Source organism: Lontra canadensis, unplaced genomic scaffold, assembly GCF_010015895.1.
Source record: "Lontra canadensis isolate GAN:19392208 unplaced genomic scaffold, GSC_riverotter_1.0 scaffold89, whole genome shotgun sequence".
NCBI lineage: Eukaryota > Metazoa > Chordata > Mammalia > Carnivora > Mustelidae > Lontra > Lontra canadensis.
In genome coordinates, this window is record NW_022631083.1 from 738,287 (window position 1) to 751,137 (window position 12,851).

Sequence of the window (12,851 nt, forward strand, 5' to 3'; positions counted from 1 at the left end):
CGAAACTGAAGTTTACACGCCAGTCTAGAACTTTCTCTGGGACTTTTATACCCACCCTGACTCTGGATAGACCCAGTTAAACATTTCCTAAGAAACTCAAGAAACTCACCTCAGAAACTTAAGCTATCATCTTTCCTCTTAAACTTCTCCTCCTCCAGTGACCATCCATATCCCTCCCCTCCTCCCCTCCTCCCCACTACCATCTCTGCCCAAATGCGACACCTTCAGGTCACTGCCCCCCCCCCCCCCATTCTGGCAACCCTCCACTACCTCTAAGGGGCCTCAAAGGACAACCGCCCCATGGGGCTCTCAACCCTACCCCGCCCCGCCCGCGGCGGCCCCGCTCACGGCCTGCGGACGCGCAAGCGCAGTGGCCGGTCGCGCCGCCGCCCCGCCCCGCCTGGCTGCTGCGGAAGGCGCCGCGCGCAGCAACGCGCACTTCCTCTCCAGGAGTCCGCGGAGGGAGTGCAGGCTCGAAGAGCTCCTGGAAGCAGAGGCCCTGCCCTTGTCAGACGGAGCAGACATGTCCGAACAAAGTAAGGATGTGTGCGACTCCAGCTCTGCAGCCGAGGCCTCCAGCTCCGAGGTGAACAGCAGTCCTGGGGTTCCTGGGGGGCTCTCCCCGCCCGCGTCTCAGGCCGCGATCCTCGCAGGGCCAGAGACCCCTCCTTTAGGCCCGACCGACGCCCCTCTGGCCTCGCCTCCCCCTCAGGCCCCAAGCGAAGAGGGAGACCCGAAAGCCCTGCAGCAGGCCTCGGAGGAAGGCCGCGCCCACCAGGCCCCGAGCGCGGCCCAGCCCGGCCCAGCACCGCCAGCCCCTGCCCAGCTGGTGCAGAAGGCGCACGAGCTCATGTGGTACGTGTTGGTCAAGGACCAGAAGAGAATGATCATCTGGTTCCCAGACATGGTGAAGGATGTCATCGGCAGTTACAAGAAATGGTGCAGAAGCATTCTCAGGCGCACCAGCCTCATCCTCGCACGAGTGTTCGGGCTACACCTGAGGCTGACGAGCCTGCACACGATGGAGTTTTCGCTAGTTAAAGCGCTTGAGCCAGAGGAGCTGGACAGGGTGGCGCTGAGCAACCGCATGCCCATGACAGGCCTCCTGCTGATGATCCTGAGCCTCATCTATGTGAAGGGTCGCGGCGCCCGAGAGAGTGCGGTCTGGAACGTGCTGCGCATCCTGGGGCTGCGGCCCTGGAAGAAACACTCCACGTTTGGAGACGTGAGAAAGCTCATCACCGAGGAGTTCGTCCAACAGAATTACCTGAAGTACCAGCGCGTACCCCACGCTGAGCCACCTGAGTACGAGTTCTTCTGGGGTTCCCGTGCCAGCCGTGAAATCACCAAGATGCAAATCATGGAGTTCCTGGCCAGGGTCTTTAAGAAAGACCCCCAGGCCTGGCCCTCCCGGTACAGAGAAGCTCTGGAGGAGGCCAGAGCTCTGCGGGAGGCTGATCCCAGTGCCCACTGCCCCCGCAGCAGTGTCTCCGAGGACTAGCAAGGTCTGGAGGCAGATATTGATGGTTTCTGACCCTCAACCAGGGCGGTGGAGGGGTGGGGGTGGGACATTAGAGTATTCAGGATTTACAGTGCAGTATTTCACGTGTAACTTTGTTTTCAGTACAGTGCTTTTATACCTTTTAATGCAATGTTGTATTCATTTCAGTACTGTTAGATAGTGTGTAGGATTTATGCATGTTTGTTTAAGTAAACTCGGTTGGTGCTTTCGCTTTTGTGCTACCTTTCTTGAATTTTTGTACCAGAGACGTGCTAAACCTATGAAACACATTGAGAAATTTTCCATCTTATTCTTTTATATGGAACGGATGATGTGTTTTAGGGTAGACTACTTCTGGAGAGTTTGGAGGAACTCCCCAGTAAAGCTGGCCTAACCGAGAGAGAAGTCAAGGCCCCTCTCTTTATGACCTCGCTGGGCACAGGACACATCCGTGTGGAGTGCAGTGATGTGAACTGAAATGGTCTCAATGTGGCACTTGGCACACTTTACTAAACACAAATACAACCCCACCATGAGTAAACTTTAAAAGTGAACATTAAAGATTCTTGTGATACAATCATTTTTTGAAAAGTGTACTTTATCTTTTTAACAAAATAGTATGGGTTGGGAATAAGACATTTTACCAAATGTACAAATATCATTTCATCTAATAGGATGGGAAAATCACTGCTCATCATTACTCATAAATGTATGGTTTATGGTTTTTTAAATATAACTTACATGTTCAAAACAGACAAATACAGAAAAGTATAAAAACAACAAAGCAAAAATGTTTATAATTACATCACCCAGAAACAAGTGTTAATATTTAGAGTAAGTTTTCTTACATTTTCTACATTTTATTAAAATTAGTTCTCTTGTAGGCACTTAAGAGTGGAGCATGGTGCTAAAACCCTTTACGTGTATCTTCTCTTTGTCGTTAATACTTAAAACAGCCTCTGAGGCAGGCACTTACTGTATCAGCACCATGGAGGAAACGGGAAAAAAGTATGTAACTAACTTTGCCCAGATCGTAAAGTTTCTGAAAGGAAGTGCTAGGATTTGAACCCAGACAGAATGAGTCACATTCCCCCCGCCCCACCTACCTACAACTGACCCACACCTCCTGCTTTTTATCTTTTTTTAATATTCCAAGTTATAAAATGTACTCTTAGCTCCCTACCCGCAAGACACAAAGTCACAGATATGAGGCTAGGGATTTAATTTTTCTAATAAATATCACATTAATCTTTTAGAGAAAGCAATCTTATTCTGAGTGTACACATTAAGAAACTTTTGTTTCAGTGAGATTAATGGACTTAACCAGATCGTATTACTGCTTAGCAGTGAAGCCAAGTTTTGAAACATGGTCTTCCCTGAAAGACTGAGGTGAAGGTGCCTTATCTAGGCCACTGATGCCAGAGGAACACACATGGGATACCTGGGAGAGGGAGGTGGATTTGGGTGGGAAGTTTGCCTATTGGGACATCTGTGATCTAGCAGTTACTGAATTGCAGTGGCTTCTAGGCAATCCCTCCAAGGGTGGAATGGGGCGAAGATGGATTTGAGGGGCGATGAGGAGATAAGTCACATTGTACAGCTTTCATTCCTACAAGGGAGTGGGGCAAGAAATGAGCCTTTAATAAGACCAGAAGTCCTTCAAACTTCAGAAGTCTGGAAAAGATTTTGTCAAAGCCAGAATCCTTTCTGGGTAAAGACCTGTAATAAAGGGAACACATGTGTGACATCACCCTCTAAAGAAATAAATGGAGTAATATTTGGGTGAGGGAATTACAGTCTGGACTGAGAGCTAGGATTCCCAACACTTAATGGCATGCGTGTGTGTGTGTGTGTGTGTGTGTGTGTATTTTAATGGGCTAGGGCAAAGGGTGAAGGAGAGAGTCTTAAGGGGACTCTGCCCTGAGCACAGAGTCCAACATGGGGCTTGATCTCACGACCCCAAGATCATGACCTGAGCCAAAACCAAGAGTTGGATGCTTAACAGACTGAACCACCCAGGTGCCCCTTAATGGCATAACTTAATAGGTAGAAGCAGGGGCTAAAAATGCTCAGGAAGCCTTGTATGCTCAGAAGGACTCCTTCCCCAGTTTAGTAGACTTACTGTGAAATCTCCCAATGCAGAGACATTCTGCAATAACTCAGGCAGGGGCTTTGATGCCACCATTTACCCAGAGCCAAAGTATCTATTTAGAAATTTTAGAAATGTTAAAAAAAATTGAACTTCCTTCTTACCCCAAAGTTCTCTGCAGAATTAAAACAAAAAAAAATCTCTTTAAAGTAATGGGGATATCCAGAATTTTCCATTTCTGGTGCGGGGCCACAGCTGTCACTCCTGCCGTGACAGGGTGCTGGTCATTTTCTCTAATGTCCTATTGCTGTTCTCACTGCTCCCTTGCAGCAACTGTAACTCCTGTATACTTCTTTCAGTCAAACCCAGAGGTCACTGAGAAGGCAGTCCCGGACCTTCCACTTAACTTCCTGTGTTTGTATTCACTTTTCCTCTCTGCTATGAGAGACAAAGCTCCCCTAAGCTCATAAACACAGGCACAATATTCATGCCACAGAGGAGTGAACCTCTGGAAAAAGAGAAAGACCATGTCATGAAAGATGAGGAGCTGACCCCAGCAAGTCACATGGGCAGGGGCTGTTCTGTTCCTATGCTGTCCCAGAGGCAGCCAGACCTGAAGGAAGAGGCTTTCCAGCATGCAGCAGTGTTAATCCATGATATTTGACTGCCTCAGCATGAGGCATCTGAGGGGACCATTCAATACCTTTCTTATATTTTAACACAGGGCACAAATAAAAGGTTGGAAGCCTTGTCAAATATCCAAAAGGCTCACCTACAAGGCGCTGGGAAAGGTTATTCATGGAAGAGTCTGCAAATCCTTGATATGCATCTTGTATGACAGTGTGGTGAAGTTCAGAATATTATGGCTGGGAAAGGATTCCTAATTTGTCATAACATGGGGGTTTTTAACTGTTCTGCCCACTGGAAACACACTTTTCTTTCTTTCTTTTTTTTTTTGTTTTTACAAATGACACACACATATTTTATTGTAATCAACTTCATTTTATTAAAGGCATGGAGGACAAAAAGGGACTTTGTAAACTTACTATAAAATACAATGCCACCTGATCTGAGAGAGGAAAAAGGCATTTTTAGCATCATTATTAAATTGGGAAAATGTGTTTAAAATAAACATGTTATGTAGTTTAGTATTTCCTCTGCTTGAAAAGCCTTCTATAGCCCCTCCACCTTGAGCCTTCACCTGATCAACTCACAAACACCACTTCTACTGGGAATACTCTCGCAGCCTTCAAAGCACAGCTATGTTCTCCCAGTATTACAGTTCACAATATGCATGCTATTTATAAATATATTTATTCTGTCTCTCTCTTCCTGGGTTATTACATACTTAAAGATAAAAACTCTATTTGTCATTTTTACCATTTCCTTGATCCTTAACTTAGGGACTGACATAAATATTTGATAAATATTTGTTATATGAGTTAAGAAACTCAAAACTTACAATTATAGGAGACCTACTACATGACACAGTGAAAACAAAACCAAAACAGAAAATAATGATCAACCACTCTGAAGTAGAGGAAATAGGGACAAGTTGAATTTAGTGAGAAATTTTTCAGTAAAATAGGGTAAACAAGAATTTTTTTGATAGTTCTCTGAATACATTAATAAATTGGGCCAATATCTAGCAGGATTTTATATATCTATTTGATTTTTGTTGATATATAATTGACATACACTATTCGATTAGTTTCAGGTGAACAACATAATGATTTGATATATTTGAAATGATTACCACAATAAGTTAACATCCATCACCACATATTGTTAATTTCTTTTTCTTGTGATGAGAACTTTTGGGGGATTTTTTTTTATAACTTTTTATTGAATTATAGTTGACATACAATGATATATTAGTTTTAGGTGTACAACACAGTGATCTGACAATTCTATGCAATATGCAGTGTTCACCATGATAAGTACAATATAAGGAATATAGTCAATAACATTGTAATAACATTCTATGGTAACAGATGGTGATTACACTTATCATGGTGATGGGGACTTTTAAAATCTCATGAGCACCGGGTGTTACACACAACTAATGAATCATTGAACACTACATCAAAAACTAATGATGCACTATATGTTGTCTAACTGAACTTTATAAAAAATAAAATTAAAAAATAAAAAATAAAAATATTTGCTTTTTTAGAAACTTTCATATATGCAATATTGTATTGTTAACTAGTCACCAAGGTGCACATTACGTCCCCAGGACTTATAACTGGAAGTATGTACCTTTTGACCACCCCACCCCCATCACACCCCACCCCCAACCACCATCTCTGACAACCGTTAACTCATTCTCTGCATCTATGACTTCAGTTATATTTTAATTCCATTTATGGGGAACCTGGCTGACTCAGTCAGTAAACCATACAACTCTTGATCTTGGGGTTGTAAGTTTGAGCCCCTCATTGGGTGCAGAGATTGATAAAAAAATATTTCCATTTATAAGAGATATCATATGGCATTTGTGTTTTTCAGTCAGACTCATTTCACTTAGTATAATGCCCTCAAGTTTCACCCATGTTGCAACTGGCATGATTTACTTCTTTTTTAAGGCTGAATTTTATATATATATATATTTTTTTCTTTATTTGTCCACTGATGGACATTTAGTTTTGGCTATTGTAAACAATGTTGCAATGAACATGAGGTTGCAGATTTATTTTCAATGTAGTGATTTTTTTTCCTTTTGATAAATGTCCACAGGTGGATTTGCTGGATCACACAATAGTTCTATTTTTAATTTTTTGAGAAACCTCCATACTATTGCATTGATTTATATTCCCACAACAGTGCACACGTGTTCTCTTTTCTCCACATCCTCACCAATGTTAATGAACACTTCCTGTTTGTTTGTTTTTTAACAATAGAATTTCTAACAGTTGTGAGGTAGGTTTTTTGATGTTGTTTTTTGGTTTTTGTTCTTGTTGTTGTATTTTTAAGGAGAAATAGTGGAAACAAATAACTTCTTACTAGCTAGATGAGCAAAGGACACAAAAGGGGTTAGTGTTCCAAAGGTAACACAGGGAGTAAGTGCAAAAATGAAAAGAAGAAGACATCCATCCAAACTTCTTCAATCAAGATACCATTGTTTATGCTAATGGATCAGATATACTAAAAGTCAATGTTGCATACAAGAAAGAGTGAGTAGAAATTGCATTTTTATATCCTGCTATAGTTGCATAAATAATAATGTTTTCTTATGTTATGCATTAATCCGGAATATCTACTGAGCACCTCATATGCTGCAGATGCTGTGCTAGGAGTTAGGGATGCAGTAATGAGCAGACTAGTTATTGTCTTGTGCCTTCAGAATATTCAGTCTATTGAAAGGAACAGATGAAAACGCTTCAGTGCAGTGAGTGCCACTCCAAGTATGGGGGCTAAAGAGGCCCAAACAGGTGCACCCAACTCAGACTTTCCCAGACAAAGAGCCTGTGAATTTGCATCTTAGGAAGAGAAGAAATTAGCCACATGAAAATGGTGTGGGGAAGGTAACATGGGAGGAGGGTTTCTTTGTGACCAGGGAGTTGCTGTGTGAACACACACACACACGTAAGACTATAAAAAGTTCCTGAGAATCCATTAAAAAGGAGGTGGGAAATAAGTTTCAAAACTTATTTTGCTGGAGACGAGAATATTAGATAAAGAGAAGAAAACTGTCATACTAGAGATAGCCAATGTCCTCAAAGACATGAGTAATTTCCATCATACAAAGGCCCAACAATTTGAGAAAGAGCTGTGCGGAAAGATGGCCTTCCTTAGAGTAAGCATCTTCTCTTGGTTTTCTGATTACCAGTCAGGAGCCAAAAACGTCCCTCCTCATCTCTTAGTCTGCTCCATTATTTTTGTTTCACCTGCTAAGCAGTTTAGATCTCTTAACAATGGTATAAAAGAGTTCCGTGTATTATCTTATTAGCAACCTATTATATATGTGTGTGTGTACACACACACACACACACAACTTTGGTACTTTTTAACGATTTTATTTATTTATTGAGAGAGAGAGATTACATGAGCTGGGGGAGGGGCATAAGGGAGAGGGACAAGTGGACTCCCCACTGAACATGGAGATGGACACAAGCTCTATCCCAGGGCCCTTAGATCATGACCTGAGCGAAAGTCAGACACTTAACTAACTGAGCCACCCAGGAGCTCCTGGCTTTTGTTATATGATGTATAAATTCAAAAGGCTTAATCTCCTCTTCCAATTCCCCCCAATTCACTTTTCCTTTCCTTCTCCTAATGTCCTCCATGTTATTCCTTATGCTCCACAAGTAAGTGAAAATATGACAACTGACTCTCTCTGCTTGACTTATTTCACTCAGCGTAATCTCCTTATGTCCCATCCAGGTAGATACAAAAGTTGGGTATTCATCCTTTCTGATGGAGGTGTAATACTCCATTGTATATATGGACCATATCTTCTTTATTTATTCATCTGTTGAAGGCATCTTGGCTCTTTCCACAATTTAGCAATTATGGCCATTGCTGCTACAAACACTGGGGTACACATGGTACGTATTTCCACTACATCTGTATCTTTGGGGTAAATACCTAGTAGTGCAATTGCAGGGTCATAGGGTAGCTCTATTTTTAATTTCGTAAGGAATCTCCACTCTGTTTTCCAAAGTGGGGAAGGGAGACAGTAGGGGTATAGGTGAGCCTGGTGGTGGGTATTAAGGAGGGCATGTATTGCATGGAGCACTGGGTGTGGTGCATAAACAATGAATCTTGGAACAATGAAAAAATAAAATTGAACTAAAAAAAGTATAATCTTTCCAAAAAATTCATTTGCTTTTTTAAAAAATGTATTTTTAATCTCTTATTATTATTTTTATTGTGTTATGTTAGTCACCATACAGTACATCATTAGTCTTTGATGTAGTCTTCCAAGATTCATAATTTATGTATAACATCCAGTACTCCTTCCATTACTGGGTATTTACCCCAAAGATGCAGATGTATTGACAAGAAGGGCCATATGTACCCCAATGTTCATAGCAGCAATGTCCACAATGGCCAGACTGTGGAAAGAGCCAAGATGCTCTTCAACAGACAAATGGATAAAGATGTGGTCCATATATACAATGGAATATTACTCAGCCATCAGAAAGGATGAATATCTAACTTTTGCATGGATGGGTTTGGAGATTATCCTGAGTGGAATAAGTCAAGCACAGAAAGTTAATTATCATATGGTTTCACTTATTTGTGGAATATAAGGAATAGCATGGAGAACATTAGAAGGAAGTGGAAAATGAAGGGTGGGAATTTGGAGAGGAGGACAAACCATGAGAGACTGCGGACACTGGGAAAATTATTAAATTATAGTTAGTTAACATACAGTACAATGTTGGATTCAGGAATAGAACTCAATGATTGATCACTTATGTATAACACCCAGTTCCTATCATAATACCCATCACCCATCTAGCTCAGTGCTCACCCACCTCCCTCCATCAACCCTCATTATCTTCTCTATGTTTAAGAGTCTCTTGTGGTCTGTTTCCATCTCTCTCTCTTTTTTTCTATTTCCCCTTTCCCATGTGTTCATATGCTAAGTGAAATAAGGCAAGCAGTCAAAGACAATTAAATACGGTTTCATTCATATGGGGAACATTAAGAATAGCATGGTGGACCATAGGGGAAGGGAGGGAAAACTGAATGGGAAGAAATCAGAGAGGGAAGCAAGCATTGAGAGACCCTGGACTCTGGGAACTAAACTGAGGATTACAGAAGGGAGGGGGTGGGGGGATGGGGTAACCCGGTGATGGGTATTAAATGAGGGTATGTGTGGTGATAAGCACTGGGTGCTATGCCCAACTAATGAATTGTTAAACACTACATCAAAAAGAAATGATGCACTATATGTTGCCTAAATGGACATAATAATTTAATAAGTGTTCAAAAAACAAAAAAGAAAAACAAAACTGGAGACATCACAATTCCAGATTCCAAGCTATATACAAAGCTGTAGTCATCAGGGCAGCATGGCACTGACATGAAAACAGACACATAGATAAATGAAACAGAATAGAAAACCCAGAAATGGTTCCACAAGTATATGGTCAACTAATTTTGACAAAGCAGGAAAGAATGTCTAATTTAAAAAAAGCAGTATCCTCAATAGATTTATTTCCTTATATATTTACTTAATACTTAATAGAGACCTCTGAACAACTATATAGCCATATAGTATTGGGCAGTGGGTACATATTGATGAATTAGACAAAAAATAACCCAGGCACCAAGAGTTCACATGTAAACACATAGAGCTGATAAAGTACAATGTAAAGGTAAACAAATGAACCATTAAATACAAATTATATTAGGATAAGATAATGAAGCAAAGGACTTATTTAGAGTGATGAAGAATGGTGGAGGTGATTGGCTAAAATAAAGTGGTCAGGAAAGACTTTTCTGACCAGGCGAATTTTAAGCTGATACTCGAAGGATTATGAAAGCTCTAAAAAGAGCAGAAGGAACATGATCCCAGGCAGAAAAACAACATATATGAAGTACCAGAGTTAATTATATGGATTTTATGGTTACCTTTGCCAGCAGACATAGCATTATAATATGATGATCTGACCAACATGCAATACCCAACACTCTTTTCCAGCCTGTCTGTGTAACCAAGGCAGCACAAATTAACTCTTTTTATTTTACAGACTTCCAGTTACGTTCCTGTCAAGCTATGTAAGGAAAATCCCACTTATGCTCTGTGTTCCTAGATCCTTTTACTACTCTTCCTAAGAACTTAGAAAGAATATGAAGATCTATTATGGACTTCAGTAATGACAGGAATGAACACAGCTACAATAATCACAGAGATGTGGAGTCTGACATCTTCAAACCACTAAACAAATATCAATAACCTCCTACTTATCACTGAATTTTTCCCAGCTTTACTCTCTTAGTAACTTTCAAGTAATAGTAACCAGAACACCATGCTACATTAGATCCCCAAACTTATTCATCTTATAACTGGAAGTTTGTAAACTTCCACTAATGTCTCTTGATAATTCCCCACACCCACTCCAGCCTCTGGTAAAAACACCATTCTGCTTTCTGTTTCCATGAGTCTGCTTTTTTTTTCCACCTATAAATCATATCATAGAATATTTTTCTTTCTTTGCCTGACTTATTCCACTTAGCATAATGCTCCTAGGTTTCATCCATGTTGCAAATGGGAGGACATCCTTCTTTCTTATTGCCGAATAATCTCTGTGTGTGTGCGTGTGTGTGTGTGTCTGTATCTTATTTATTCATTCACCCACTGATGGACACTTGGGTTGTTTCCATTTCTTTCGTACTGTGAATAATGCTGCAATAAACATGGAAGTGAGGATATTTCTTTGATCTCTTTTTCTTTTCCTTTGCATATATACTCAGAAGTAGAATTGCTGGATCTATGGTAGTTATTTTTTTTTTTAATTTTTTGAGAACTCTTATTTGTTGGAGTGTATAATAAACCTGTATTTGTTTAAGCTACAGCCTTGCAGTTTTGAGGGCTTTGTTTATTTGATTGTTTTTGTTGTTGTTGATTGTTTATTTGTTTTTCCTTGTTTGTTGTGCTCCATGCAGCTTAAACATTCCTAACTGGTATAAATTTCAGGCAGTTTTTCTCCCTCATGACCCATTGTGTGCTTGGTACCAGTATTGTGTAATACTGTTGGAAGCTGATTAGGTTATGACCAGCAGAGTAACCCTGTATCCTTGCTAGAGTGCTTAGACGAGGTATGGGAAATTAATTCAGCCCTAGGTAATCAGAACATGGAGATTAGAGCTTCACTTAGATCTTAGTATTTTCCATGTTAATAGGGCTAGATATTTTGGCCTTGAGGTTTGCATCATTTTTTTTTCTTTTCAGTTATCTCAGAAAAAGTGTATTTAAATTGGCTTATTGTTTTTAAGTTAGCATTGTTATTGAATTAAGAAGTCATGCTAATAATGGTAATGCACATTCATTCTGGGGGATAAAAAAGAAATGTATATAATTGGGTAGCGGAGCACCAGGCTAACCTTATTAGGCAATGATAAGCAATCAAATTGTATCAAAGTGAAAATAAATCACTAATGAGTTTGAGACTGGTTTGATAGACATTATACTTTTAAAATATTACTTTAATTATAATATTCAGAATGAATTGAGAAGGAAAGGATCAAGATTAGGAGTCTGTAAAGATGGAGTTTGTGTATTTTTTAAAAGATTTTATTTATTTATTTGACAGAGAGAGAGAGATTACAAGTAGGCAGAGAGGCAGGCAGAGAGAGAGAGGAAGCAGGCTCCCTGCCGAGCAGAGAGCCCGATGCGGGGCTCGATCCCAGGACCCTAGGATCATGACCCGAGCTGAAGGCAGAGGCTTTAAGCCACTGAGCCACCCAGGTGCCCCGAGTGTGTGTATTTTGAACTGAATTGAAGAATGGAAAATGGGTAGATAAGGGAGCTACAAAAATGAGTACTGACTCTCGTGTTTCTAGCTTGAACATGAGGTGAATGGTCGTGTTATTCAATGAGATAGGGAAGAGGAAGGAAAGAAAAGACTTAGGATAAAAGTCATAAAAAGTTTATATATGAAGACTCTATAGAAAATCCCAAGAAAGATATTAAATAGAAAATTAATGAAGATGCTTAGTGTAAGAGAATGAATAGTGCTGCATTAAAGCAATCCATTTATCCAAAGAGAAAGTATAAGAGTAAATGTGTGCTCATGATGTTATTCTGAGAAACTGAAACTTTTCCACGTCTAGTATTGAAGAAAGAATTGGTGAAATGACTCAAAAGAGTAGTTTGATGAGAGAAAAATGAAGTAGGAGAGTGTTGGGTCATAGAAATTAAAAGAGCAGCTGGAGGAATTGGCAAATGACATCAAATGCTTTGAGATACCATAAACATTTTTAGGAGGGACTGCATTTGTGGGATCCTTGCATATTTAGAGATGAGATAAAAAAAGATTTTGTTCAGAGGAATATAAAGTGTTGTGCATTAGCTTGGGTGACAGATAATGGTGATCTTAACCAGCAAGTAAGTAATAAGGATGGAGATTATGGTAAAAAAAATGATAAATATTGGAGATAAAGTTGACTAAAATGGAGCTTGGTGAAATGCTAGAAATAAGGATAGGGAAGAGTCAAGGAGTATGACCAGGTTTCTGGCATGTACAATAGTTTGAGCAATGCCTGTTATGGAGTTTGGGAGCAAAGAAAATGCAGGTTTCTGTA

General features: G+C 40.3%; 1 protein-coding gene across 1 annotated transcript; it reads left to right on the top strand.

The window, feature by feature from the left end:
• The first annotated feature begins 392 nt into the window (after window positions 1-392).
• NDN (necdin, MAGE family member) lies at window positions 393-2,083 on the top strand. The gene has a single exon (XM_032835946.1). The coding sequence runs from the start codon at window positions 524-526 to the stop codon at window positions 1,499-1,501; it is 978 nt and encodes a 325-aa protein (XP_032691837.1). The 5' UTR covers window positions 393-523; the 3' UTR covers window positions 1,502-2,083.
• Window positions 2,084-12,851: the final 10,768 nt, after the last annotated feature.

What these genes read in the sequence shown, in the direction of transcription:
- NDN (XM_032835946.1), top strand. Translation starts at nt 524, where the DNA reads ATGTCCGAACAAAGTAAGGATGTGTGCGACTCCAGCTCTGCAGCCGAG.